At 45.2% G+C, this 27,157-nt stretch overlaps 12 protein-coding genes across 12 annotated transcripts; 8 read left to right on the forward strand and 4 right to left on the reverse strand.

The window, feature by feature from the left end:
* Positions 1 to 188: 188 nt before the first annotated feature.
* Positions 189 to 1,006, reverse strand: BGW36DRAFT_364178 (uncharacterized protein; the record flags this gene model as incomplete). The annotated part of the gene is made up of 2 exons (XM_046214531.1): positions 189 to 492; positions 558 to 1,006. 2 exons carry the CDS (start codon positions 1,004 to 1,006, stop codon positions 189 to 191), a joined length of 753 nt encoding a protein of 250 aa, XP_046066805.1.
* Positions 1,007 to 2,056: 1,050 nt separating this feature from the next.
* On the forward strand, positions 2,057 to 2,749 carry BGW36DRAFT_389047 (uncharacterized protein). Its single transcript, XM_046217292.1, has one exon. It carries the CDS (start codon positions 2,092 to 2,094, stop codon positions 2,581 to 2,583), a length of 492 nt encoding a protein of 163 aa, XP_046066806.1. The 5' UTR covers positions 2,057 to 2,091; the 3' UTR covers positions 2,584 to 2,749.
* A 1,366-nt stretch (positions 2,750 to 4,115) lies between these two features.
* Positions 4,116 to 5,686, forward strand: BGW36DRAFT_389048 (uncharacterized protein). Its single transcript, XM_046217293.1, has one exon. It carries the CDS (start codon positions 4,191 to 4,193, stop codon positions 5,604 to 5,606), a length of 1,416 nt encoding a protein of 471 aa, XP_046066807.1. The 5' UTR covers positions 4,116 to 4,190; the 3' UTR covers positions 5,607 to 5,686.
* BGW36DRAFT_439797 (putative fatty-acid amide hydrolase) lies at positions 5,665 to 7,529 on the reverse strand (the record flags this gene model as incomplete). Its single annotated transcript, XM_046221513.1, has 4 exons — positions 7,180 to 7,529; positions 6,267 to 7,124; positions 5,848 to 6,202; positions 5,665 to 5,786 (listed from the first exon to the last, which is right to left on the reverse strand). The coding sequence occupies exons 1-4, from the start codon at positions 7,459 to 7,461 to the stop codon at positions 5,665 to 5,667; spliced, it is 1,617 nt and encodes a 538-aa protein (XP_046066808.1). The 5' UTR covers positions 7,462 to 7,529.
* Positions 7,530 to 8,430: 901 nt separating this feature from the next.
* Positions 8,431 to 10,122, forward strand: BGW36DRAFT_389052 (fungal-specific transcription factor domain-containing protein). Its single transcript, XM_046217294.1, has 6 exons — positions 8,431 to 8,520; positions 8,574 to 8,949; positions 9,006 to 9,352; positions 9,404 to 9,443; positions 9,500 to 9,618; positions 9,674 to 10,122. Exons 1-6 carry the CDS (start codon positions 8,471 to 8,473, stop codon positions 10,089 to 10,091), a joined length of 1,350 nt encoding a protein of 449 aa, XP_046066809.1. The 5' UTR covers positions 8,431 to 8,470; the 3' UTR covers positions 10,092 to 10,122.
* Positions 10,123 to 10,226: 104 nt separating this feature from the next.
* On the forward strand, positions 10,227 to 10,910 carry BGW36DRAFT_58070 (uncharacterized protein). The gene has a single exon (XM_046222440.1). The coding sequence runs from the start codon at positions 10,361 to 10,363 to the stop codon at positions 10,814 to 10,816; it is 456 nt and encodes a 151-aa protein (XP_046066810.1). The 5' UTR covers positions 10,227 to 10,360; the 3' UTR covers positions 10,817 to 10,910.
* Positions 10,911 to 11,019: 109 nt separating this feature from the next.
* Positions 11,020 to 13,052, reverse strand: BGW36DRAFT_350070 (glycoside hydrolase family 13 protein; the record flags this gene model as incomplete). Its single annotated transcript, XM_046213308.1, has 3 exons — positions 12,355 to 13,052; positions 12,222 to 12,298; positions 11,020 to 12,156 (listed from the first exon to the last, which is right to left on the reverse strand). Exons 1-3 carry the CDS (start codon positions 12,944 to 12,946, stop codon positions 11,020 to 11,022), a joined length of 1,806 nt encoding a protein of 601 aa, XP_046066811.1. The 5' UTR covers positions 12,947 to 13,052.
* Positions 13,053 to 13,520: 468 nt separating this feature from the next.
* On the forward strand, positions 13,521 to 15,351 carry BGW36DRAFT_350074 (general substrate transporter). The gene is made up of 4 exons (XM_046213309.1): positions 13,521 to 13,548; positions 13,610 to 13,621; positions 13,688 to 14,000; positions 14,056 to 15,351. The coding sequence occupies exons 1-4, from the start codon at positions 13,528 to 13,530 to the stop codon at positions 15,261 to 15,263; spliced, it is 1,554 nt and encodes a 517-aa protein (XP_046066812.1). The 5' UTR covers positions 13,521 to 13,527; the 3' UTR covers positions 15,264 to 15,351.
* Positions 15,352 to 15,971: 620 nt separating this feature from the next.
* Positions 15,972 to 17,698, reverse strand: BGW36DRAFT_328486 (putative maltose permease). The gene has a single exon (XM_046212772.1). The coding sequence runs from the start codon at positions 17,663 to 17,665 to the stop codon at positions 16,181 to 16,183; it is 1,485 nt and encodes a 494-aa protein (XP_046066813.1). The 5' UTR covers positions 17,666 to 17,698; the 3' UTR covers positions 15,972 to 16,180.
* A 674-nt stretch (positions 17,699 to 18,372) lies between these two features.
* On the forward strand, positions 18,373 to 20,207 carry BGW36DRAFT_350080 (uncharacterized protein; the record flags this gene model as incomplete). The annotated part of the gene is made up of 2 exons (XM_046213310.1): positions 18,373 to 20,104; positions 20,156 to 20,207. One exon carries the CDS (start codon positions 18,373 to 18,375, stop codon positions 20,092 to 20,094), a length of 1,722 nt encoding a protein of 573 aa, XP_046066814.1. The 3' UTR covers positions 20,095 to 20,104; positions 20,156 to 20,207.
* A 624-nt stretch (positions 20,208 to 20,831) lies between these two features.
* Positions 20,832 to 23,420, forward strand: BGW36DRAFT_401032 (uncharacterized protein; the record flags this gene model as incomplete). Its single annotated transcript, XM_046218700.1, has 8 exons — positions 20,832 to 20,846; positions 20,978 to 21,337; positions 21,393 to 21,540; positions 21,596 to 21,938; positions 22,011 to 22,590; positions 22,669 to 22,764; positions 22,828 to 23,141; positions 23,240 to 23,420. 8 exons carry the CDS (start codon positions 20,832 to 20,834, stop codon positions 23,418 to 23,420), a joined length of 2,037 nt encoding a protein of 678 aa, XP_046066815.1.
* Positions 23,421 to 23,951: 531 nt separating this feature from the next.
* Positions 23,952 to 26,750, forward strand: BGW36DRAFT_328494 (fungal-specific transcription factor domain-containing protein). The gene is made up of 7 exons (XM_046212773.1): positions 23,952 to 24,648; positions 24,703 to 25,052; positions 25,110 to 25,149; positions 25,207 to 25,325; positions 25,378 to 25,727; positions 25,780 to 25,962; positions 26,021 to 26,750. The coding sequence occupies exons 1-7, from the start codon at positions 24,163 to 24,165 to the stop codon at positions 26,452 to 26,454; spliced, it is 1,962 nt and encodes a 653-aa protein (XP_046066816.1). The 5' UTR covers positions 23,952 to 24,162; the 3' UTR covers positions 26,455 to 26,750.
* Positions 26,751 to 27,157: the final 407 nt, after the last annotated feature.

Genomic DNA, 27,157 nt, shown 5'->3' on the forward strand with positions numbered 1-27,157 from the left:
CTTATAGTTATACTTCTCATTCGAACCTACATACACATAGACATTTCATTCTGAGAGATTTTGCCGATATTTCTTTTTGCCTTTTAAAAGAAAGATTTCAAATGTTTGTTGTGCATCTATGTATGTTACGATTTCGTCCTACGATCTTTCTCCTCAAGGACGAGTCGCGATCTACTCTGGGTGGCAAACTACCAATCGATGGTCTCTCCATTGTACATAACCAACTTTCCGCCGTGCTTCTCCTTTGTTGTTTCGGTAAGCACCTCCATCATACCGTCACACGACTCATCAAGGCCGATCATTATTTGATCCTGGGTCGCCTTGTCGATACCAAGGGCTGCGGCCCCAATATCGCCCATGTCGGTATGTACAAAGCCGGGTACTAGAGAGAAGGAGTGTAACCAGCTATCCTCCTCGTTAATACGAATACTGTACCATGCCACGGCCGCTTTGGACGGACCGTAACAAGAGTTTTGAAGCTTGGGTTGGGAGCTGTATGCTTGCTTAGCACTGATGAATGCATTTGATGGGAAGCATATGCAAGGGCATGCACTTACTTGAGACTACCAGCCGTCGTGCCCATGATTGAATAAATGGGCTCTCGCTTTGACTTCTGGAGCAGCGGCCGTACGGCCTGGTACAGCGCCACAACGCCGTATGTATTAGGTTCGAAGTGGCCGATAATGTCTTCAAGCTTGACCTCAGCGACTGTTGGCCAGACATATGCCACACCAGCATTAGCGACGACAATATCTATATGGTCGATGCCCTGACTTCCAAGCGATTTGATAGCGTCAAAGGCATCCTGCCATACGCGAGCATCGAGTTTGACAACGATCAGTTCGGTACCCTCGGCTTTAGGGAGATTGAAAAGGTCCTTGGAGGTTGGATGATCTGGGTTACGGTTGGCGGCGATAATGGTATGATTCGCGAGCCTCAGATAGCGCTCAAGGAGGCCTTTGCCCAAACCCCGATTAGCACCGCTAATCAAAACGACCGTGGACATGTTCGGTATGTATTATTTGGCGTTTTTAGAAATCAGGACTGCGGAGAAGTTTGCTTTTAAAGTGCGGAAAATAGATCAATATCTACGGGATATAGGATGAAAAGGAAAGTAAAGGGGGTTTAAATATTGTACAAAGGCCTACTCTTAAACTTGAAACTAAAATCACTATGAAATATGGCAGGAATTTACTGATCGAATCAAATAGTTGCAGGAACAGATATAAGAGAACGGCCCGTTTACACTGCAGCGGTCAACAGGCATTGCTGCCGGCTTCACAAGAAAGAGCTGTAGAAGGAGCCCTTGAAGAATATTCATTGGCTACAACTTAGGAGTTAGGTATTATTCTTAATGTCACGATGCAACATGAGTGCGAATTAGGTATCACTATTTGTAATTATTAATACATTTATCAGCATCTGTAGCTAAAGGTGCGTCAGAAATGTCTATCATATGTCAGAAATGTCAACCATATGTCAGAATGCATGTCAGAAAAGCGAATGCATTTAGAACCCTATTGCAAATACACCAGTGGTCATGTAATCACATTCGGGATACTTTATACACCCTAGAATTAACCCTTGGGTGTCCACTCGGATTTCGAAGCCCTACATTTGAAAATCTACCCAATTATTGACACCAACATGTTATTCTGGTAGTGGTGAAACAATTGTGAAAATAATAGAAATAGTTATTTAGTCCTACATATGTAACGTTTTACAACTTAACCGCTAATCAAAATAGTATTCGCAGTACATCGGGATAAGTTTATTCTCGTGATTAATTCATGGGAATACAACCACTACACATCTATATAGACACATCAGCTAGTATAACCTGCACAGGCAAGCAGGATAAATCAAAGTTAGCTACCACAAGTTATCTCCATATGTAAGCTAGTATTTTGAGAAATTTCGATATATTTGAGAAAGTCGAGATAAAGAGACTTTGGGTATGACGCGCACATTAGTCATTAAACCCAGACAACTGAATATAGAAACATAGGCGGATATAGATCCAACCCCACCTTCTCCCAATTATTTGCCGCATTATCAATCAATCATTATCAATGAGAAGCAACAAGGACTATGCTCTCGACTACATGTATCAGAAGCATCAAACCCTTCCAACTCACAAGCCATACTCCAAAACGTCTACTTCATCGTAATATCTACTTAAAACCCACCATCTTCGAACGCGACCGGACAACCCTCCATCCAGAGCACTCAGAGACCTGCCTCTCAGGCGACGAAGACGAAGTCGCTCACCACAAATCCTCCTTCGACCCCTCCATCACAAGACCAGAGCGTGAATTCCAAACGCTCGATAAAGAATGCACCGCCGAGGGAATTGTTGATCCGCTCCTATACAGTCCTGCCAATTTGACGATCAGTTTGATGTTGAAGGAACTGGTAAAAAAGGAACCGCATATGGAGGGGAGGAAGCTTGGGAGTGCGAAAGGGTGGACGAGGAAAGGGAAGGATGTGCATATCAAGAATACTCCTGGTGGGCCATTCGATCGGTACGAGAAATTGATTGAGGAGTTGAAGAAGAAGAGAACTACAGGGTCATCTGTTTAGGGTATAGCTATTCGTTTAATGTATGCGTATATTCCAAATTGATGTGCTTATAAGTATAGCTGGCTGAACGGGATATGAACCGTCCACATTATAGGCCTTGAGGGATAACTTTCTGACGAACTTTGTACGCATTAATGAAGATTCCTCAGCAATATATTGAGTCTGCTGATAAATTCAATTAGATTGAGATATAAGCCTCAATTGTAAAGAGTTTGATGGGCGCGCCTGGATATTCTATTTGAAGCCATAAAAGTCACGGACCTAGGCGCTCCGACGCTTTAAGACAAGAAGTTTGAAAGCTGGGATGAACGAAGGGCCATTGACTCCTCAGTCGCTGTCGCACTTATGGATCATACTTTCTCGTTTTGCCTGTCAGGGAAAAAGTCGGCAGATCTGCGTGAAGAGACGTTGACATACCAGTCAAGATGTGAGATCTTTCTCAATGCTACTAAGGTATATGATAGACTAAGTAGAGAGAGGAATGACAAATGTCTATTCAAACTCTTAGTGACTCTGATCTGACAATCGCTTGTTTCCACCGGTTGAAATAGTATTGTACAATGCAACAGTTTACTTGAGAGTCAGACATACCAGTCGGAGTGTACGAGTTGTGGCACTGATTCAAGGAAAAGGCTGATACTACAGGTCGATTCTCCCTTAGTATAGCTTCTTTACAGAATCCTAGGTTCTAATTTTTAAGAGAAGAACGAAGTCTTTATGCTATTTACCATTTCAGCTCACTGGGGTCATCTGCCCCAGTCTTCCATATTTGTCAAGAATGTGCCTACTTCGACACTTAGGTATTGATAGCTGGCTGCATCCTTGGAAACATGTCGCTATTTAGTATCTTTGCTTCTTTGCCAGGCAATTCCCTCTTAACCCATAGGATTCCTCTAACTACGAGAATTTGTCTAAGAATATATCAATATGTCAGTTGCATCTTATACATTATAATAGATCAATTCAATTTCATTGACAATATATCTAAAGATTGTCTTGTCTATCATAACAGAAAAGCGATTATCAATAAGAAACGATTCTCTCATAGTTATAAAGTGGTAGGTACGATTTAGACTAAAATTGATCTCTCTTATTCGATTTTCTAGGAAAAAGTTACAAGCTAAGGCTCAACTTTATTAATAGTCCTTTATTTCTTCAAATGTAGTATAAGTGAAACTACCTCAGACTTTCCTTTTCACTTCCCAAGTTCCATCCCTTTGTATAATCCGTCTTTTATAGCGACAAAATATATATTCACAATCAAAATAAGTATTGGAAAAATATTGAATTCCTCGACTTTCAAAGCTTAGAAGGGGGATTGCCACGATTGAGGCGGAAAGATGGAAAAGTCAAAGATTAAAAGAAAATTTCTGCTCAACTCAAGAACGGTAAGTTATTTATGTCGTGGTGGTGTGTTTAATTAATTCGTAAGTGGTATCAGAAAGGCAATTCCAACCAATGAGACGGCCTCCCCAAGCAGCGCTTAATGCGATGCAACTAGTTGTCTGCGGCTGACCAGTCAAATAGTCACTCCGCCACATTCAATATATGTAATTTCCTCTCAACGTTTTGTTCCGCCCTATTCCCAACCAAACTCTCCAAGCAGCATGGAGGCGTCTGTAAATAAGAGGAACCCGAAACTGAGAACTGCATGCGATAGATGCTACGAGCTCAAAGAACGATGCGAGCGTACAACGACTTCCGCCCACTGCGCACGATGTGAGAGGCTGGGTCTAGCTTGTTCAACCGTTCGGCCAGTGCGGCCTGTCGGTAGAAGGGTCCATCATGAGAAGGACCTTGTCTCCAGACTGACGCCGGGCAAGCGCAGAAGGCTGCAGCATTACCAACCTGCCATCGACGCTTGGATGAATATCCTTCCCGACCAGCAACCAGAAGAAAAGGAGCTGTTGCAGTTTCTCCTGGGCCAGGCTGGAAGCTTGGATCACTACGTCGTGTGCCCGAGCTTTCAAGCCGAGCAGCAACATTCGCTCGCTGCACAGCTGCCAGCTGCACTTCCACTGCTCAAGGATGCTTATCTTGCATGTGCTATTACGCTAAAGCAGCTTCAATCTGACACTATAACGGACGCGGATGTCAATATCAGTATCAGGTATATATCAAAAGCTATGTGCGCATTACGCTCACTGCCTGCCTTGCGTTCGGAAGACACAGTTCTATGCCATACTCTAGGAGGTATGCTGGCTTTCTCGATCTATTCAGCCATTGGTGTAGGAGTTCCAGACATTTGCCGTTACTGTCTCGGTACAACAAGTTCTTTTGTGGGAACAACAATATCCAGCTCACAAAAAGATCCGTGGCAGAACTTACTGGTCCTCCTGGAGACCATGAACTGCTTGGTCCACCGACAACGGCCGACATTAAGAATTCAGATACCAGCCTCTGGTGCCATTGATCGCCACCTTGGTCTCTCCTTACCTCTCTTGCCTTATTATCATGATCTTTGTGTAATTAGCAATTCACTGCTTGATATAACTGACGTGAGCATTCTGGCTTGTCTTCAAAAACAAATAGATGACATCCAATCTGTTGTTGAACCATGGCAGCCATCTAACTTGGATCAACTTGTTGATCAGTTCGATTCAGCGGAAATTGTCCACCTTCTTGCGCAAGCTAAGGTATACCGCTTAGGAGCGCTCCTGGTGGGCCATCGGTTGCGATATCCATTTGGTCAGGAGGATTCTCAGGCGGAAACATGGTCCAAGGAAGTTATCATGGAACTTGAAATGGCGCATCGAGTCACGAAGAGATCGATACGATTTGTGACATTACCATTCATCATCGCAGCCGTTGAAGTTCGAGGTAAGGATGTACGCTCCAAGACGCTCCAGCGCGTGGACGATTGTGTTGATCGATACGCTCCATTCTTACAAAAGGCAACCAAGACATTCTTGTCAAGAGTTTGGCGCGAGCGGGATTTGAATCTCACGAGTCGTTGGTTTGATTCAGTACATAAACCATGTCCTTTGCTAGATTCTATTTACACAGCTTGCTCTAGTAGCTAATAGAACTAGGAGGATTCCTGATGAAAAACACTCTCAAGCATTTATAGCTACTATTACTCTAAATACTATTTATGATCGAGTCCAGCACAGCTGCCGCCCTTAACAAGGCCTCATCTTTGTGTCTATATCCCACTACCTGAATACAAATCGGTGCGTCCTTGTATTGTTCCGGGCCGGTATCTGTGGAAGCGCATGTGAGCTTGAGTTAGAAAAAGAAAATCACGGAGAAAGTGGTGCGTACATAGACTGTAGAGCTTCTCGTCCTCTGGGCCAAATTGGGCGTTCCTCAAATCGTCAGCGGAGTCAATGTCTCGCACATGGTCCACAGGAATAACAATTGCCGGATAATCAAGATAGTTCCATAGGCTAGTATATGCCGCCCTTGTCCAGCAGTCCAGGGGAACTGCCGTATTCGGTGCTGGCGGCATTAAAATTACATCTATCTCGTTGTCACGAAACAATTTGAGGTACTTTTTTGCGGCCTCGGCTCGGCGGACATTCAAATCGAAAAAGCCCTGTAGAGTCGTTCCCGGCACCGACAGAAGGCCAATGGCTTCGAGTGATGGGATAACTGGCTCCCCTGTCCGCGCGAATTGCTCGTAGTAGTACTTTTCTTTCGGTCAGTCTATAACTAGCATTCCAAGGGTTTGGTGGGCTCACATCACTTCCTGAGAGCGTGAAATAACTTATGATGTCTTGATAATGCGATTTGACGTCGGGAAGGTTAATTGGAATGATTTGAATGTCATCATTGTCGCGGAGAAGATCGACCGCCTGCTTCAAGGCACGTCTAACTGGTGGCGATGGGGTATAGACGCCGTCATTTTGAGCAACGCCGATCCGGAGCTTGTGTGCGGGTTTAATATTTGTCCATGGAACTGAGATCGAAGTACTGTCATACTTCCACGTGTCTGCTTGCAGTATCGTCTTTAGAAAAAGAGAGCAATCCCGGAGTGAGGTCGCCATAGGCCCAGCTGTTGAACGGATACCATCTGTCCCTGGCGGTGTGAGGTCTCGTACACCACCATGGGGAACCAAATCTACGCTAGGCCTGAACCCATAGATCCCGTTGCAGACTGATGGGACACGAATGCTGCCACCAATATCCGTCCCAACTCCAAGGATGCTGCCTCGAAGCGCAATGAGTGCGCCTTCACCTCCTGTACTTCCACCCACGGTGAGCAGTTTGTTGCGAGGGTTCAAGGTTCTTCCAAAAATATTGTTGTCAGAATCTCCAGTCATGATTGACTGAGGAAGATTGGTCTTGGAGTAAAGAACAGCACCCAAGTCAATTAGCATCGCAGCCAGCGCGCTATTGTCCTCTGCAGGCTGATCCACATAGCAACCCAATCCAGTCGATGTATCATATCCAGAAACTTGGTAGCTATCCTTGAGTGAAATTGGTAGCCCAAAGAGTGGCGGGAGGGCATTTTCACGAGACTTTTGGTCGTATTCCAAGTCAAGTTTCTTCGCTCGTTCAATAGCATCGTCGAAAAATATTTCTGTCAGACAATTCGTCTGGCACAGATTTAGGATTAGCAAGCTTTCTGCAACGGGCGCTTAAGGAACTGACTAGCTGGTGGGCAATGGCAGCCCTTTTGCAAAAGGCTACAGTCACTTGCTCTACCGACCAGACTCTAGCCCTTAGCTTTTCGAGAAGCGCGGTTGCATCGTAGTCAGAAGTGATTCTCGATTCTGTTTCGTCTAATAGCCCGCAGGTAAGTGGTATGTCCATCACGTTGGTAGCATCTCGGAATCTGTCTGTAGGAATACGCCAACTCTTGGGAATCTTGTCCTGCTGCTGAGCTCTTTTAGCCGCCGCGATGACCTTGTAGTTCTTTATTTTTGATGCCATCTTGATTTTGTACGAGTCAGATCACCAGAAATAAGAATCAGTGAAGTTTCCGCTATGTATGGATGATTTTTGGAACCTGGAATGTTTTCAATATTTGGATATTTCACGCTATTTATCATCACAGTAAATGATTACGGCCATCGAAAGAACCTATTTGTGGCCTTCCTAATTAATACAACCCTCCGGCCCCGGTTCCAGCTCTGCTGCCGGCTCTGGCTGAGCCCAGAGTTCCATAATACTTGGCATTTATCATGAATTTCATTGAGTAGTCCAAGCTCAAGCCGTCTTGATTCGACAGTTCGCGAATATGCATTGAGTCTTAATATCCCTGTATCCGGGCGGCGCGCTGGTGGGGTAAGATAACCTCCGGTCAACCTTCCGGCCTACTATGACTAATATGGGTACCACGGTATGTATAACTATGTGTTAGATTATATGGGAGAGCTTGGGAGGAGCTGATTTGATGTGTACTGCCCTTAACTAGATAAAAAATTTAAGTAATTAGATAAGTTAAAAAGGTCCCTGAAGTGCCGTGGACCTCAATTATGGTTATCTAGCTGATTCTCTCAGTATGATGAGAGTGACTTAGATCAAACAACTATAAGAAATAAAATAACTAGATATAGGGAAATGAGCGCTTTGATTCATGTATATCTTACTCCTCTAATGATCTTGCGAATAGGATATAGTTAGTCTTTATCAGTTCCCCAGTACATCTTATTCATGTTAGCCTTGTTGCCGCTATTTCTTGTCCAACCACAGCATTGCGTTGCGTTAATTTTATAGACTGTCGTCGTCCGATTTCCTGTAGATTAACCTGTTTAGGCTAGTTTTATGGCGCCAAGACCACCGTTCCGGGCCCTGTCGCTTCTGCCACGTTCCCGCCGCTTCCCACCACGTCCATCTCCAACGCCGTTTTATGATCATGTGATCACACTGTAAATCCCAAGGCGAGTTTAAGAGTCATGCAACAGATCTCTGTTTCGTGTCTCAACTTTGCGGCTCGAAAATGGCGTCAACATTAGAGTCACGGCAATACCGATCCCGGAAGCAGAAACCGTGAGTGTAGTGACAACATTCCTTAGAGTTGCCTTTGCTAAAAGGCATCCCAGCTGCGATCTGTGTCGCAAAAGGAGGATATGCTGCATCCGAGAACCCGGTAGTCACAGCTGTTCTCTCTGCAGGACGAGAAATATTGATTGCACTTATGTATCTTCCCCTCCTGTCCGGCTCAGAACTCCCAAGGAGCGCATGAGAAGGTCACACGTAGGTAATACTACTCCGACTTCTCCAGCGACGGAATCACCGAGCATGCAGGGTAGAGCCCGCATTGAGGAATTGCATCACACCTTACAGTATGTCGGTCTGAGTGGAGATCAGGATCCATATCTGCTGCAGCATTCGAGCCGGGATGCTAAAAGACAAGATGATGTTGCGTGGGCATGTCAAACGGTCAACAATGACCCCGTTATGCCTGCTCAATTTACTGTGCGTTTAAGTCGACCGCCCTGTTTTCTAGGCATAAGATTATTGACTGTTATCAGATTGTGCCGGATCAACATCTGGATGCCCGACCTACTTACTATCCAAAGAATAATGTGGAAGAGAGTGTCCATCCTTACAAGGAAGCCTTGATCAAAACATATTTCAATATCGTCCACCCATCGTTTCCGATTCTTGACCCGATTAGATTTAATCCAAATTCATCGTCACTACTCCTCGCATCTATGTATGCTTTGTCCCATAAGTTCTGCTCGGAGGCTGGACAGATCGATCCGTGGATATTCCTGGACTTTCTCGGGCGAGCACTACCTTTGGAAGCTCGTAATCCAAAATTGGATAGCATCGAAGCCGCCCTGCTCTACTCGCAACGACATACGTATATTTTTCGGTAAGCTCATACCGAGCTTTTGCCGTGAATCTAAGTGCCAACAGACTCTAGCGCCCCTACTATGCCAGGCATGATAGCCGAAACTGGCAGCGTATGGATCCACCTCTCTTACTTGTGATATCCCAAATGCACTGACTGTCACCATAGCTCATTGGCATGAGCCATGATATAGGTCTGAATGTTGACCCTACTAACTGGAGGATCTCCGAAACCGACAAAAAAAGACGAATACGGTTATGGTGGGCTGTGTATATGCAAGATAAGTGGTGAGAGAGGATTTTGGAATCTTTAATTGCCCAGCCATCCTAAATACTGCTTTAGGGTAGCTTTGACACTTGGTCGTCCCTCTTTTCTCCACGATGAGCAAAGCAATGTGCCGATGGTGACTATCTCCGATTTCGACCATGGTGAAAGTGAGGTGTCATACCTATCAGCTTTAGCATCGTCACGAATCATGTACAGTGTGTCGACTGGCATGTTTGTAGCCATGGCAGAGCTGAGTGTGCTGCTCTCTGACATTCTCTCGACTTTTTACACAGTGAGGGGCATTCGTAGACTCAGAGAAGCCCCACGCCAAGGGATGGAATGTGTTATCGACTCTTTTACAAACAGACTTGAAGGTTGGTATAACATATATAATACTCTTTTACAAGGAGATAAGAGACTTTTGCCCGATCCTACTGGTAAATTGCTTCACCTGATGTATTCTACAAATAAGGAATTTTTGATGATAACCTGATATCTACAGGCACTTTGCAACTCGCCTATTATACAGCCGAAATCGCGCTCTGCCGTGCCATACTTCGAAATCAAAATACTCACAGGATACGAGAACGAGGGGAGACCATTGTGATGAGTGTCCTCGAATTATTACGAACCATTCAAGTGTATCGACTCCGCGCTTTTTGGTGGGCAAGTAAGTAGCTCGTTAATTCATTGATTTCTGGCAGTCACTTTGATAGTAGCATGATCATACGGGTTATTTGAATACCATTGTATACGTTTTAGATGTGGCAAAATGACAACAGAGCGGCTGATGTTTTACCAGTTTCAAAGCTCAATTTCGCTATTGCTGGAGCTTTTATGATGAGTATGCTTCTTACATCCGTCGAAGATGATGAGGTAGATTCCTGGTTGACCCGCATCGATGAATATCTGTGTCTCCTCCAAGCGCACAGCGTCAGCTTTGATGTGACGAAACTTGCTTCCATTCGTCTGGAACTGTTGCGGAAGCATGGCCGACGGACTAGCGAACGTATTGCAACTGATAAGGTGACCAACGGCTCCAGTTCAGAGGCGGTCTCGGAGCTTGTCTCTGTCTCTCCTGGGGTAAGCTCCAACAATCAAATTGAAAATGATATTGCGAATGCATCCGATCTGCTGGATGGTCAGAGTCAAATGATGCTGGATCCATTTGGGGACAGGGGCGATCTGGATTGGGTTGCGCTTCTCAACTTCGAATAAATTTATTGAATTTCGGCATGTTTAATACACTAAGACTTTTGAGGTCGTATGGTCGGGAGCCTCTCTAAAATTAAAGGATTGCCTTCCATAATGGATTTGATCACCGTATGAGAGTTATAATTTCATGACTACGTCATGATTCAAAGTTTAACTATAGTATATTCTAGTGGCATCCTTGAGGTTCTAATCATACATAGTGTGATTCAAATTTGATCGTATGTATACAGCCTGCATTCCCACGGCCGCATAGAAAAGTGATTGCTGATTGTTGATGGCATAGGATAGTTGTTGAAAACTCCACGTATATTACCAAAGTGATTTAAATCCAGCGGGAACTCCCAATCAACAGACTGCGATGATAGATTTAGTACAACCAGAGCAGACGCTGAACCAGGCAGTGTCCGTCGATACGCGAAGATATGAGGGTCCTCAGGTGACAATAGTTCAAAACTACCATACACCAGCGTCTTCCATCCCGCTCGGATGCTCAATAGCTTCTTCCAGAAATGGAAAATAGATGTCGTGTCTTTCACAGCTGCGTCAACATTGCAGACTGCAAAGTCAGGATTAAGTGGCATCCAAGGTGTCCCTGTCGTAAATCCGGCACTGGGTTGCAAGGAATTCCACGGTATGGGAGTGCGGCCGTTGTCTCGCGCCTTGAGCCGGATGTCTTGAAGTAGATCCTTCATGTCAGGTTCTGTTTCCCCCGTATCCCGGATTCGCTGCTCCTTCTCCTCTAGGATGTACGTCTTTGTGACAATGTCTGGATAGTCTTTCAATCCCCATTTAGTTGGGTTTGTCATTCCGATCTCCTGGCCCTGATAGATATACAACGTCCCGCTGAGCGTACCCAGCATCATGGCGAGTAGTTTTCCGGAGACGCCGCGGAACTCTGGTCGATCGGATCCGAACCGAGAAATCGATCTTCCCTGATCATGGTTTTCCATGTACAGCGAATTCCAACCACCATTCTCAAACATCAGTCGTTGCCAGCAGTTGAAGATTTTCTTGAGCTCGGGAAGCTTCCACGGCTTCCATTTGAGGAGGCTACCAGGAACGCGATCGATATCCATGTGCTCCCATTGAAAGATCATGTCAAATTCTTTTCGGTCTGGGTGGACGTAGTCGAGAGCCAGTTGTGTAGCGGGGACATATGGTGTTTCTCCAACTGTCATAACATCGTACTGCGAAAAGGTGGCAACGTGTAACTCACGAAGATACTTGTGCACATTTCCAACGTTCATGTAAAGGTGCATCGCTGGTTGGAAGCGGGACGACTCATCTACGATCTCGGAATCAGGGTATCCATCAGCTTTGCAGATGTAATTAATTGCATCGATCTGTGAATGGAATATTTAGTCATAACGAGTTTGACACGGTGTTGGTCTCTTGAGGTTTAACTGACTCGAAATCCATCTACACCTTTGTCCAGCCAGAATGTCACAACTTCCCGAACCGCTGCTCGCATTGTAGGATTCTCCCCTGCTCACTCTAGTTAGCACGGAAATCGAACAAGATGTGAAAGATAATCTGCTCACAATTGAGGTCTGGCTGTTCCTTTGTAAACACGCGAAGATAGTACTCCTGAGTATTTTCATCCCATTCCCATGCCGATCCTTTACCGAAGAAAGACCGCCAATTATTTGGCGGCTGTCGCCGTCCCTCCGCGTCGTACTTTGGAGGTTGCCAATGATACCAATCGCGCTTGACATTGTCATTACTCGACCGCGACTGGACAAACCAGGGGTGGTCGATCGAAGTGTGATTTACGACCAAGTCCATGATGAGCTTGATCCCTGCCTTATGCAGTTCGTTCAACAGGCACTCCCAGTCTTCCATAGTTCCATATTCGGGGTGGATTCGCCTGTAGTCGGAAATATCATATCCCATGTCATGTTGCGGACTGGCGTAGATGGGGGACAACCAGACCACGTCGACTCCGAGATCTTTCAGATAGTCAATCTTAGAAATGATCCCGCAGATATCACCGATCCCGTCTCCGTTAGAGTCGCAGAAGGATCTCGGATAGATTTGGTATACGACGGCTTCGCGCCACCATTTCGCCTCTGCTCTATTGGAGGACAAGGGATGTTTTGCGTCAGTCATCTCAGCTAGAATGTCTGGTGGCATTTCAGGGGAAATTCAGGCATGTTCTTGCAAGCAAGCCATCACGTATTAGGTGCTACCTGGAAATTAATACTGCTATCTTATGGTAGAATATCATCTTTGCAAGACTTGCCCGTTGGGTCGCATTCCCCAACGGGCAACGAAATTTCACATCGAAATGAATTTCAATTAATTTCGCAACAGTTTCAACGATATTTAGATAGATCCACTCATCTCTCAGCCTATGATTTACATGGATGATAATTATTTGACTAGTGGTCAAATGTTAAAAGAATTTCCCGAGTTTTGGGTTTGAGAAAATAAAGTTGCCCGTTGGGCAACACTTGCCCACTGGTCAAGCAAAAAAGCAAAGGAGAGTCTAAATGATAACTTAGATTACTGATAGCGTCTTGTATGCCGCAATCAGGACTATGCTTCCTTAAATTATACATATAATGGCCCGTGGTCTACGGCTGTTCGACTCTTCTTGATGTCTACCACCTACTAATATCTACACCCACTGGTCCTAGGCCCAGTCACTTAGCATTGTTGTAATGGCGTTCCGAAAGCCTACGCTCTTCAGAGAATTGACCCTACGAGTCCTAATGATATATCTTTTTGTCTCGGTAAGTGGATTGCACTCATAACCAGTTATTCAGTAAGAGTTTACTAATCACCCTGCTACAGTTTGGATCAATCGTAAGCAGGAACACATTTCTACACAAAATCTCTCGTTGGATGCAGTCTTCTGACGCTGTTCTGTAGAATTTCGGATTCGATATTTCCTGGTGGGCATCATGCCTTGGCGTTGACGAGTTCAAGGAAAAATACGGAGTGTCTCCAGGTCCTGGCCAGCCAAAGGTCATTCCAACGACCTGGCAGTCAGCTGGTTCGGGAACGCCCAATGCCGGTATGGCGATCGGATGTCTTCTTGGAGGCTATGCAAACTTTCTCCTGGGCCGGAAGAAGACTATCGCGCTGTTATCGGTGATTGCAATTGTCGGTATCATCATCCAGGTCTCGACTGACTCATATTGGGGCATAATCGTTGGGAGAACCATCAACGGTCTGTCCATAGGTATGCGAATTACCCATGGTATTGATAGGTTCGTGACTGATACGATGGTATATAGGTATGGAAGCAAATGTCATTCCGACTTACAGCGCAGAACTCGCGCCCCCAGCCATCCGTGGCTCGCTCGTGAACTTCTACCAGTGGTGGCAGATTATCGGTAATATCCTGGCGAGTAGCTGTATCTACGGAACAGCTCGGCACCTTTCCGGGCAATGGACGTACAAGACCGTGATGATAGTACAATTAGTCATCCCCATCATCCTGCTGTCTGGTGTTTGGTTCTTGCCCGAGTCTCCGCGATGGCTGCTGAACAAACATCGTCCCGATCAAGCCCTACGCGCCCTGGAGAATATCCGTAAAGGATCTGCGACAACGGAGGCTATCCATGGTGAATTGGCACTCATACAGGAGGCGATGCGCGAGGAGGAAGAATTACATCAGTCGTCAACCTGGCTGGATTGTTTCCGGGGCCCTAACCTCCGGCGCACCATGATCGCGACTGGCGTTCAGGTCTTCCAACAGATTCAGGGCAACTCTTTCATGAACAACTATCTTGTTGTCTTCCTGCAGCAGATAGGAATCACGAACTCCCTGCAGGTTTATATCGCTTCCAACTGCACTCAGCTTGGCGGTATCACGCTTGCGTTCTACTTCGCCGATAAGATCGGACGCCGGCCCATTCTATTCTTTGGCGCATTCATTATGGCTTGCTTTATGTTCATAATTGGCGGTCTATCTACGTACAGCAAGGGAGGAGTGACAGGCTCCACGGCACAAGGCTGTGTTGCCGCTATCCTGCTGTATCAAGCTGTTGCAGCTGGAGCGTGGGGCTCGTGCACCTGGGCAACCACGGCCGAAGCAGCTACTACTCAGTTACGCGAAAAGACAACCATGTTCGCAACCTTTTGGAGCTTTACTATTGTCATTCTCGTGACCTACATCAACCCATACGTACAGGATCCAGGGTATGGGAACCTTGGATCGCGCGTAGGGTTCGTCTTTGGAGGTTGCTCCATCCTTGCGATGGTTTGGGTTGCATTCTTCCTTCCAGAATTGAAGGGTCGAAGCCTGGAAGAACTGGACGAGATGTTCAATGCCCGGGTCTCGGTCTGGAATTTTCATTCCTATAAGTGCTCCGGTATTGGTGCCAAGATCACGGAGATCCAGGATAAAAATGCCAAGGGCGAAGATGTCGGTGCGAAGTTGTTGGAGGGTGTCAAGCCGATCACCGACGTGACTTCTAACGAGAAGAATTTGGAGAAGTAGGTGGCATCCTAGAAAAAGATAGAATCTGCGCAGATTATGTAGAACGTCCATAGTCACAGATTTGACCTACCTGCTAACTATGCACTTGTGTTGATTATACAATATACTCATTATATTAGGTTTGGCGCCCGTTGACACATTTAAACTGTACAACAAGAATGCTACTTGGTAAATTCGTTTCGGCGATTAACCACCTCCTGACGGGCACAAAGCCGTGCAGAATCTGAGGAAAGAGTATTGTTATTGTTCTCAAATTCATATTTTAATATATGTTCCCTATCCTCTTCGATAGAGGCAACATGTCACAATCCCATTCTTCATCACTGAATAGCCTGATAAGGTCAACTGCAGAAAGTTCAGCAACCCCCCCCCCCCTCTCTCTCTACAGTTTGTCTCTTCTTTGTAATAGATTATTTGATGAATACTGGCTTTTTCCTTTGAACATCGAAGTTTAGTAGTGCACAGAACCATGAGACATTGAATGGTTGTGCTACTGAGCAATGCTTAACAGTAATGACTGATATCCAGTGTGGACTTCGCTGGACCTCAGCACCTCTGACTAGGCCAGGGTATTCTAAGCAAGGCTCAGAAATATTAGGAGCCTATGTTGGTAAATTTTCTAAGAAGCATGTGAAATATCAGATACCATCCTTGAAAAATAGAATTAGTTAGAGCTAAAATGTGAGGTCAGGTACAGATGGGTGGATGGATTGATGATATCATTTGCCCCGACGTCTTCCCTTGGGAATATACAGGTTACTATGACTGTAACTATCCTTATGTTTCTAATGTACGTGAGCCTGAGTACCTATTGATTATAATGATGACAAACGTGCCCATCTTTTCTAACAGAAAATAAGCACGAGGTAGGAGATGGTTGTCAATCTAACATGAACTGTAGGGAATTCCCGGTCTACTCAATTCGAGCCTTCTACAAGAATGACAGCGTTGTCAACCACGGTACCCTTGAATTTGCGAGCCGAAACCTTAGTCTCGAAGAGGACGTCCAGCTCCGAAAATGTGCGATCTTTTAGCTCGGGAAGCCGATAGAAAGACCAGACCCAGCAGAGGACGCAAAACCCGGCCCAGAAGAAACCAGTGAAACCTTTCCAGTTCCATGCAGTGGCATTAACTTGATAGTTGGTGATGATATTATTGATGATTGAGAAGATGTTATACGCGTTGCGCGCAAGTGCTGTAGTCTTAGCCCGGAGACGGGTTGAGGGTACTTCTGCAACAATGGCATAGCAGGCTGGTCCGACAGAGACGGAATAGATAGCGGTGAAAACGAGAGGCATCACGCCTGTCGCCCACGCTGTCCCGCTGTTTTGCTTCGGGATGGCGAGAAACCCAATAATCATTTGGACAATAAATATGCCTGCCAATCCGTATACGTAAAGTGGGCGGCGACCAAAGCGGTTGACAAAGAGCCAAGCGATAATGCCGCCAACGAACCCGATTGAAAGTGATCCAAGGCTCATGTTGAATGCGTTGGTCGAATCAAGACCAGCCTGTTCAAGGAAGTAAGTTGCCTGACCGGCAAGAGCGAAGCCACACATGGGTTGGATAGACCAGGCGATACAGGCAATCTCGGTCCGCCGAAGATTGGACCCCTTAAAACAGTCGAGATAGCTTGTTCCCTTGTCAATCGACCTTTCATATTTGTCGGTTGCAACCATCATGCCCACATTGACGTCCAGTTCATGGTCCTGGGGATTAGTCCATAGGCGCCGTAGTGATTTACGAGCGTCTGCCAATCGACCTTGCCGCACAAACCACCATGGAGATTCGGGAGCAAGAAGCGTGCCAATGACGAGCCAGGGCACCCAAACCCACTGAATGGCAAACGGAATCTTGTAGGCCCATTGTGTTTCGTTGTGAATGAAGCCGCGCAATACCCCCGTGGAAATATACTTTCCAATAGACCAGCAGAGATTGACGTAGGTAGTAAGGTACGGTCGAAGAACCACGGGACAAACCTCGGCAGCGTAAACGGTCGACAGGGTGAGGAAGATGCCTAAAGGAAAGCCGATAAGAAGTTCACCGACCAGTAACATCACGATTGACTGCGCGAAGAACTGAATGAAAATAAAACCTGACATGACGAGAAGGGCAGCAATTTGAGTCTTCTTGAAACCGTAACGATCCATGGCCCAGCCGTTAATCATTAGACCAAAGATCTGGCCGACATGCATTGCCTGAGTCAAGCCGCTTTGCCATGGTGCAGAGATGTTATATTTATTATTGCCGATCATCTCTCCGTATTTCTTTTGGAAAGCGGGAAAACCGTAAAATGAGCCGAGGAGACCGATGTCGTAACCTTCCATAATGACGGCAGTTGAGATGAAAATGGACCAAAATGCTGCTTTAGGGTAGCGTTTGAGTCCCTCCAGGAGAGTCATATGGTGTTCTTCCTCCGTCACAACTCTGACGTCGACAGCTCCAATAGTAGCGAGAGGACCATCTCTCTCATTGGCCTCCTCTACTTTGGAGGGAATTGTTTTTTTGTCGCTAAAATCCATTTCTTTGGTGGTATGAATCAGCCCCGAATGATAATATATCGTCTGTTTAGTGAAGGAGTAGCGAGAAGGTGAAATGAGGGCACACGGATTCTCAGGCTATATAAAAGCAACGGATGTTTGGAGGTCTCTCCACCATTATCTATAGATCGAGAGGCTCTCGTATCTGAGATAAAACAGAAGGGTCTAATCCCATGGTTTAGTTGCTTATCGCTTTACGGATTGTCACTCGATGAAAGATGGATCAAGTGTGGCAACCGACGATGGGAAATGGGTAGCCGACAGCGGGGAATAGGGAATACGAACGGTGAACGGGCAACGGGCAACGGGCAAGGGATACTTGCCCGCAACAACGGCGAACAGCCCTTAGGAACCCGCCTGGCGAATCTCTAAGCCCCTACTTAGGGTTAAGGTCAGTATCGATTGAGTGAAGTAGTCACATAGGCTCCGAAGCATTTAAGGACAAAAAGTCAATTAATCTGCCCATTCCCTGGACACTTCCTCAGCCACGTCCGATCAATATTACCAGAGGACTTTAATTATTTCGTTGACGCTCCATACCCCCTACAAGGCTAATTAGCTTCGTCAGAATGCACTCCTGGAACAGTGGCCGGAATTGGTGGAAAGATGAAGTGGTATATCAGATTTGGCCTGCATCCTTCAAGGACTCAAACGGAGATGGATGGGGAGACATTGGGGGCGTGATTGACTCCCTAGACTACATCAAAGACCTGGGTACAAACATTGTGTGGCTGTCTCCGATTTTCGATAGCCCCCAAGAAGATATGGGTTACGACATTTCGAACTATGAAGACATTTACCGTCCATTTGGAACTGTGTCTGACGTTGAGACCCTGATCGAGGCTTGCCACAAGCGAGATATACGAATAATCCTGGACCTTGTCGTGAACCATACTTCGGACCAGCACCAGTGGTTCAAAGAATCGCGATCTTCGAGAGATAACCCGAAGCGGGACTGGTATATCTGGAGACAGGCGAGATACAACGAGAACGGAAACCGTATGCCCCCTAATAACTGGCGATCAAACTTTAGCGGCAGTGCGTGGCAGTGGGATGAGCCGACTCAGGAATATTACCTACATCTATTCGCCAAGTCGCAGCCAGACCTCAACTGGGAAAATCCCGCAATGCGACAGGCTGTTTACGATAGCGCGATGAAATTTTGGCTTGACAAGGGCGTTGACGGTTTCAGAATCGACACTATCACCATCTATAGCAAAGATCCGTCGTTCCCCGATGCTCCAGTTCTGGATAATAGTTCACCATGGCAGTTGGCATCTTGCCATTATCGGAACAAACCGAGAAATTTCGACCATATTTCTGAGATGAACGAGAAGGTGCTTTCGAAATACGACATCATGACCGTCGGAGAATACGGACCCACATACGACACATCTTTGGCACTTAAATACTGTAGTGCATCAGAGAAACGCATTGACATGGGCTTCCAGTTCGAGACAGTTTACATTGGCTTTGGGAAAATTGACAAATTCCAATATGAGCCCTTTACTCTCGGTGAATTCAAGAGGAGGCATGCAAAATGGCAAACGTTTATTGAAGGAAACGATGGATGGACTTCAGCTTTCCTTGAAAACCACGATCTCCCGCGTTCTGTGTCCCGATTTGGATCTGACAAACCAGAATTCTGGGCAGTTTCCGCAAAAATGCTGGCCATGATGCTGGTGACGACTACTGGAACTTTATTCATTTACCAGGGACAAGAGATCGGGATGACAAACATTCCAAAGGAATGGACTATTGAGGAATACCAGGACGTCGAGGCGAAAAACTATTATGCTGCCGTCAAAGACGCAACGCGGGGACATGAGAGCGCTCTGAAACGAGCTATGGATGGAGTTAGGCATGTCGGGAGGGATCACGCAAGGACTCCTATGCAATGGAGTGATGCTGCGAATGCAGGATTTTCTACAGGCAAGCCATGGATGAGGGTGAATGACAACTATCGAGATATTAATGTCAGGAATCAGTTGGCGGACAAGAAAAGTGTACTTTCGTTCTGGAAGGCCTTGATCCGGTTGCGCCGTCAATACATAGACATTTTCGCTCATGGCTCATTCTCATACCTGGACGAGGGTGAATCAGTGATGACGTATGTGAAGAAATTCAACAGCCAAAGGGTTCTGGTGGCTTTGAACTTCACATCAGACGAGCACATATTCTCATTGCGAAAAGAATGGTCATCAGCAAATCTTCTGGCCTGTAACATTGATCACCCAGAAGACCAGAAACTAAGTCCGTGGGAGGGAAGAATCTACTCTATCCAAATCTAACATCAGAAGCGTAATTTCCACTTCCGTTACTTGGTGGTTGCACATTCTAATCCACATCAAGTTTCTTTTGTCGAAAGAAATGTCTAAGGTGATGACAAGTCACAAGATTTGAGAGAACTATCGGACTTTGCATGCATTTAGTGAGATATTGGAAATAAGGCCATCTAACCATGGTTAGATAGGACCAAAAGCTTCAGAAATCTGAATTATTAACGATAACAAATACTAATTTAGGCTGAATTATCTTTAATAAAAAAATAGCAATATAAATTCACATATAAATAGATCTAAATGATTAAAAAATTAAAATAATTACAAGTCAGGCCTGCAATATAACATATTTAGTAAGAGGATACTCCTAAGGGCCAGAAGCGATATTTAAGGCAGAGAGTCATAGCTGTTAATAATATTAGGCATTAAGCAAAAGGAAAATCTGAATGCGGAATCGAATATAAGGTATATATAATTGGTAATAATAAAGTCCTATGATGGACTGCATGCGGGACACTCACTAATTAGCTGAAGACGTTCTAGACCGATGTTTGACATGGTACAACTGCAGATACACAGCTGGCAGATTGTGGACTGATATCATAGAAATAGATGACGACATATGCCGACGAAACCGTGATACATTACATCAAGACCGCTATTCTCTGGACAATAGAATATTACAATCGAATCAAGTCTTAACGGGGAGGGGTTGGTGACCTCATTGACCGTATACAGCGAATTTGATGCTTGTCCTTAAAGTATAAAGCAGGGGTTGATTCCATTGGATCTTAAATCGAACTATCACGACCAAATTTCTGTATGCTGACTGACCGTACTTCCAGTTGCTGACGATGTCTTCGACCGAAAAGCTGACCTTCAAAAACTCCAGTCCCTCTTTATCGAGGACTGGGATGAGCGCAATGAAGCAACAATCGAGGACAGCGATCGCGAAGCCCTAAATTTATTGAAAGAGGAAGATGGGACGACGTACAACGAGGTACTGGCCAGATACTCGCCGGATCAGCAAGAATTGTTGAACGAATTTGTTGGTGACGTATCGGTGACATCCGTGGCTGATAAAATTCACCCTGATATCAATACAGCCATTGGGTATCAGCAGAATGAAATTCTAAAGGATGCCGAACAAACGGCGCTGCTCAAAACAGTCCCTGTACCTGGTGATAAGCGTACATATAAGGAAGTCAAATTTCCCGTCACCAATGATCCTGAAGGACAGTGGCCAGTTCTGGTAATGCCCTTTCTCGGTTCAATGGGATGTCCTATTGTTGCTAAGAACTTGACAGACCTACTCAAACGTCACCTTCACTAACTGGGGGGAGACAGTCAGAAATTTCCCCTTGTATACTTGTATTCCAACAACTGTCTATGGCGTGCAGGGCATTGTGAAGTATGCCAAAGCAAATGGCTACAGTGTCCGCGTTTCCGGTTACCGTATGTCACACCTTTCATGCTTCATACCCTAGTATCTGCTGCTCAGATAACGAAGGTCATTCATGGTCCCCCATCTTCGGTCGGGACAGGGGTGAGAATAAAAAATTTATACTTATCTCTACGTTGAGATTGGATCGCGCGGTCCTGGGTCGTAAGCCGAATTGGGAAGCACTGGGAGCCTACAAAGGTAGAAAAACGGAACTAAATAAGATCGAAGCTATAACCGACGATTCCAGTGGTCTTCCACCCAATCAGCAGCTTGTTCGTGTGGGTTGTTCCACCACCAACGAAGACCTGCGAAGGTGGTGTCTCTCAGCAAAGAGCCGCTGGAAATGGACATTGCCTCTGAATGTGATTATGGTGGAGATCACATGCGGGGGTAGCAATGGTCCAATCTGGTCAGTATCAAAGATCTCCTAATTTACGGCCTCTTCGCAGGGGAAAATAATTACTAGTGCTGATTAAAGCAGTCATGGTGCTGGAATCCAGACGAAGACACTCAGTGACCTTGTCTTTGCAGTTGAATATGTGGATGCGATGGGCAACGTCCAGACAATCAGTCGCAAAGACGGGAACATCCTTTCTGCCGCGAGTGGTTGTTTTGGATTGTTAGGTGTTGTCACTCGCCTAACTCTTATTCTCGATGAGATGAGTGTTGCGTTCATGGAGCCGATGAAATTACCAGTTATTGAGGCCATTCCCCCTCCCCCTGATGTTATCGGAAATCTGCCCCCTAGCCTCAAGAAGGCCTATGACAAGTACAAGCCGGAGCAAGTTCAACAATTTGTAAAAGACTTTGAGCGCCGCGCTTTGGACGAGTACTATGCGGAGTGGTTTTGGTTCCCATTCCATAAGCAAATTTGGGTTAACACATGGTCTACAAAGCAAGCTGATCCCGATGATGTTCGTGATTATCCCTCCGAGAAAGAAATATCCCGTCAAATAATTCAGAACTTCACGTTGGAGGTCATGCAGGAGGTGTTGCGACGGCTCAGAAAATGGTGGCCAACTTGGTCAACTAAGCAAATCTGTGTGCAATCCTTTCAGACGGTTATATAACGGCCCTCGTACACTGACTGAGTCTTAAAAATAGCGAAAACTGCCATGAATTCTTTACCCCCAAACAAGGACACAACTTCTATCCTGACATGGCTACCCGATGCACTTCACTTTCGCCGAGGGATTCAAAATGCTCGTGTTCGAGACCTTGAAGTGGAAATACCTGTATGCTAACAAAGGCGTTTGCCTTTATTAAATTTTTTCGAAGACTAACTATGCCATTCACAGCTTCCTACTAGGGATAACCTTGACATCGTTCGAAAAGCTTGGTGGCAAGTCATTACTCTGGCATACCGGCCTGAGAATATTGCTATTTGTCCAATGCGAATGCCCCTTGAAATGCGCATCATGGGGGACAGTAACGTGTTAATGGCACCGCAGCGTGGTAATACAAACGGAACCTGTGCTATTGAAGTCCTGACTCCTTGGTTTATGGAAGATGAGTGGCCGCGATTTGCTCAAGCGGTGCTCGATGAATGGATGATCCTCCGACAATGGAACAACCAAACACTCAACATTAGACCTCATTGGGCTAAAGAATGGTAAGTATCAATATCCCTTTTCTCTATGCTTCGTAGCTTGATTTTTCGCGGGTAATCCATGAAACAATGAACCAATGGCTAAAGAGCACCATTTACAGGGTGAATTTTCAGGTCGACAATAAGCCTTGGTTGCAATATCTTAAAGAAACAAGCTACAGGACAGAAATACCTGAATTCAGAGCTCTTCTTGAGAGGATTGGTCAACAGCAGGGATGGACTCTGGATGAAATGAGGGCGATGTTCTCAAACCAAGTGCTTGACGAGTTATTTTTCACATGAAATGCAGCTAATCTGTTTACTGCCCTCCGTTATGAAGTTTCTCTGCTAGACAGCGCCGAGTTCGCCGGAGAATACTACCACTTATGGCGAATAGAAAATCACTACGAAGTAATAAAAAATCATCTCGAAAAGGCTTAAAAGTTTCTGTGAGGTACTCTGATTAACCGAATAATGGCTGAATACTAGTATTTAGTGCGGATTTTTGTATAATAATGATGAGTTCAATAAAATTTTACTTTAAGATTGACTTCAGAAGAGTAACAATTTACTGCACAGTTACTCGTATACAAGGATTTTTACTTTAATTATTTTTAATAAATTCTATTATATATTTAAATTAAATAAGAAATCATATATCTTATAAATTATATAAATAAATTTTTGAATTTTATTAACAGAATAATCTAGATAGCTAAGTTATAAAAAACATAGGCTTGTATTCCTAATTGAATGAAATTTGCTTCCAATTTCAATTTGTTACTTAAAAAGTGCACTAATTCGCCACAAAGTTCGACAAGTCATTTCGTTATACTGTTTTAGCTCTAAAGGGACCGTACATTATTTACCTATATGCCTGTATGTATTACCTTGGTTGAACTTATCTTTGGGCCATATTAGGTAATGCTTCGTGGGGCATTTGCAAATAGACTTTGTTATCATCCACTTAGAAGGTGATAAGCCATCTTGATCTGATTTGCGACCTACGGTTTCCAAGCGAATATACTGCTAACCAGCAGACAAAATGCAAGCAACGCCGTCCGAAAGGAGGCAAGGAAACACGCAGCTGATCCGGCAGTATCGATCGAGAAAGCAGAAGCCCTGCGACTATTGTCGTCAGAGGAAAGCGCGTTGCGTCCGTGACATCGTAGGTGACTGCGTGCTTTGCAGGAAGCGCGGCGTCCGCTGCACTTTCGTCTCGAACCCTCTAGTACGACATCATGTATCACGTTCGGTCGAAGCAGTGGATTCGCTCGACAGCAATTCTGACACTGCTCAGAAGTTGGAATTAGGCCCTTTATCACCTGGCAGTGCTGTTGCTGCAAGTATGGCGAGAAGTCAAAGCGGATGTGAGGGCTCAATCGAAGCAGCTCAATATGTTGGACTAAGTGGAGATTGGGATCCATTTATCCTTGCAAATAATCAGTGCCGGCTGATAAAGAATCGTGATGGCATTGAATGGTGCTCGCGGGAAATTGGCCACGACCCTATTATGCCAATTTATTTCACTGTTAGTGAGAATTCCGCAGGGAATCATGCAATTATGTTGACCTGGTGGTGCTAGTCGCTCCGAAATCTGCGTCCGACTGCTGATCCTCCTGACGACCTTTGGAGGTGCGTCGAAGAAACTGTCCGGGTGACGAGAGAAGCTCTAATAGCTGCATTCTTTGACTGTGTCCATGCCGCCTTTCCGCTACTAGACCGCGACCATTGCCTGTCCCACGACTTAAACCCCTCTCTTAGAGTGTCTATGTACTTGCTAGGGCATCCCTATTGTCCTGATGCTCGGGAAATTAGTTCGAAAATTTTGATGGACTCATATATTCAAACGCGTCACCTAGTTACCCAGAAACCTCAGTTAGAGACCATAGAAGCAGCAATCCTCTTTTCCCAAAGACAAAACTACATGAGCAGGTATGTTGCGATCTATTGCACTAAACATATTTGTGGTCAGGTAGCTAAATTACCCAGCGGCCCAAATTTATCCGGTCTGTGGCCAGAAGTCGGAAGCGTGGGTACAGTGGATCCTTGTATGGACTACATCTGCTGACCAGTTTCTCTTGAATAGCTTGTTGGTCTAAGCCAAGAACTTGGTCTAAACGTTGACCCTTCAAATTGGAATATCCCAAACCCTGAAAAGCGACGAAGGAAGCGATTATGGTGGGCGATTTATATCATTGATAAGTGGTGTGCTTTGTGAACCTAGTATGTTTGGACTGCTTTTGCTAAGTTCATGGAGGTCAGCGATGACCCTTGGCCGACCAAGTCATATCGACGAAGACCAATGCAACGTCTCTATGCTGTCGATATCAGACTTTCCGGCGCCGGATGCTACTTCCTTGGTAGATGAAGGTGCAAGTCTTACACAGCCGATAGGGGTTGACTGCTTCATCGCAATGACTACGCTCTCCGTTATCCTCTCCGATTTACTGAAGACGCTATATACCATAAAAGCCGTCGAGTTCTTGAGGGAGAAACCAGCAGAGCTAATCCTCAGTATAGCGGAGCCTATTAGTACTGCTCTTTTTGATTGGCGGACAACGTTTCTCGAACCCCTGCTGAAACGAAATTCATTTCCGGACGTCACAGGTAAGAATGGCCTGGGCCTTGTCCCTGGAGCTTTTATTGACGAATTTTGAAGGATCTCTAGAACTAGCGTATTACACTGTTGAGGTCATGCTTTGTCGAGCAGTCTATCCGAAGCTATACCGAAGAATGTTCTCGACCTCGTCCTTTTTGGACCGCGCGGCCGATATCACGTCGAGAGTTAGTACCCTCGTGGAAAATCTTTCCTTGAGTAGAGCAAACGTGTTCTGGTGGTCTTGTATGTAAAATCCACGGAATGCAGGCGTTATTTTCCTGCTAACATGTTCGGAATTCAGTTTCTTCACTCAATCTCACCATTTGTGGAACTTTCATGGTCAGCATGATACGCTTGTCACCGGATAGAGAACATATAGACTTCTGGAAGAAAAGTGTCTCTCATTACCGAAAAGTTCTGCAAGCGCATAGTGGAAGTTTCCGCAGCGCGAAATCCGCATATGCAAGACTGGAAGTTATCCTAGAAGGAGTGAATTTCGACAGGTCTCAGTCCGATAACCTCCATCCTAACCTCGATCAGTTCGATACCACTCGTACTAACATCGGTGAGACCTGCGAAACTGATGTAGATGTGTTGGAGAAGTCAGGCCTCGACATGCCCTCTCCGGACTCCACAGCGGGTAACAGACTGCTCCTTGATAGGATGGTATACGATATAAACATCGACATGGACTGGCTCTCCGATAACAATCCAATTTGGCCATTAACTTTCTAGCTGTTCTGGGATATCAAGTGATGTGGCCAAGGATCACACCCCACAAACAACGGACTCCAAACGAAAGACTCCATGGGAGGCATCTCCCTCTGACCCATATATGCATTGGCTACCTAAGCTAGTAATATCGTTCATGTCTTGCCAAAAAAAGGCTGAGAAACACATTCTGTACAGGATATTTCAATCTGTTTCATCTCTTTAACAACTCCCATTTCCTTGTATTTAGCTGATATAGCTTTAGCCCTACAAAGGCTCATTCCTAGAATACCAATTTGGAGGAAGCGATAGTTGTGGACCAACGCAAGAACATTCATAAACACTCTGCAAGTTAGCATCGGTCCAACTGAGTATTGATTAATTCACGTAGCAGAACTTATCGCAACCTACCCCGCAGTCGAGGTAGCACAGCAAACAGATGGGGATGACAACCAGAAAAACCCTCGGCAACGAATATTCACCATTGTAAGTGATAGTAAATTAGCACTATAGTAACAGGAAATCTTTTTGTAAGATTGAGATAACATATTGCGCATAGCACTCTTAGTTTTGCGAAGAAAGCGAAGAAATAAAACAATCTCCTAGCTGGCTAGCTAATTAACCCTAATGCTTGTTCATAATTAAAAATTAGATATCTTTCTCGCCTTATATTAAGTGATGTTATCATATAGAAATAATCTATAATGTAGAATTTAGCTAATGTATA

Source organism: Talaromyces proteolyticus (assembly GCF_021365285.1).
Source record: "Talaromyces proteolyticus strain PMI_201 chromosome Unknown BGW36scaffold_13, whole genome shotgun sequence".
Lineage (NCBI taxonomy): Eukaryota > Fungi > Ascomycota > Eurotiomycetes > Eurotiales > Trichocomaceae > Talaromyces > Talaromyces proteolyticus.

Coding starts and splice junctions, on each gene's coding strand:
- BGW36DRAFT_389047 (XM_046217292.1), top strand. CDS start 2,092: ATGCTCTCGACTACATGTATCAGAAGCATCAAACCCTTCCAACTCACA.
- BGW36DRAFT_350074 (XM_046213309.1), top strand. CDS start 13,528: ATGATATATCTTTTTGTCTCG. Junction 14,001..14,055: donor CATCAACGGTCTGTCCATAG/GTATGCGAATTA, acceptor GATGGTATATAG/GTATGGAAGCAAATGTCATT.
- BGW36DRAFT_389052 (XM_046217294.1), top strand. CDS start 8,471: ATGGCGTCAACATTAGAGTCACGGCAATACCGATCCCGGAAGCAGAAA. Junction 9,444..9,499: donor TGATAGCCGAAACTGGCAGC/GTATGGATCCAC, acceptor CTGTCACCATAG/CTCATTGGCATGAGCCATGA. Junction 9,619..9,673: donor GTGTATATGCAAGATAAGTG/GTGAGAGAGGAT, acceptor ATACTGCTTTAG/GGTAGCTTTGACACTTGGTC.
- BGW36DRAFT_328494 (XM_046212773.1), top strand. CDS start 24,163: ATGCAAGCAACGCCGTCCGAAAGGAGGCAAGGAAACACGCAGCTGATC. Junction 24,649..24,702: donor TTATGCCAATTTATTTCACT/GTTAGTGAGAAT, acceptor TGGTGGTGCTAG/TCGCTCCGAAATCTGCGTCC. Junction 25,053..25,109: donor AGACAAAACTACATGAGCAG/GTATGTTGCGAT, acceptor TAAATTACCCAG/CGGCCCAAATTTATCCGGTC.
- BGW36DRAFT_328486 (XM_046212772.1), bottom strand. CDS start 17,665: ATGACTCTCCTGGAGGGACTCAAACGCTACCCTAAAGCAGCATTTTGG.
- BGW36DRAFT_389048 (XM_046217293.1), top strand. CDS start 4,191: ATGGAGGCGTCTGTAAATAAGAGGAACCCGAAACTGAGAACTGCATGC.
- BGW36DRAFT_58070 (XM_046222440.1), top strand. CDS start 10,361: ATGTGGCAAAATGACAACAGAGCGGCTGATGTTTTACCAGTTTCAAAG.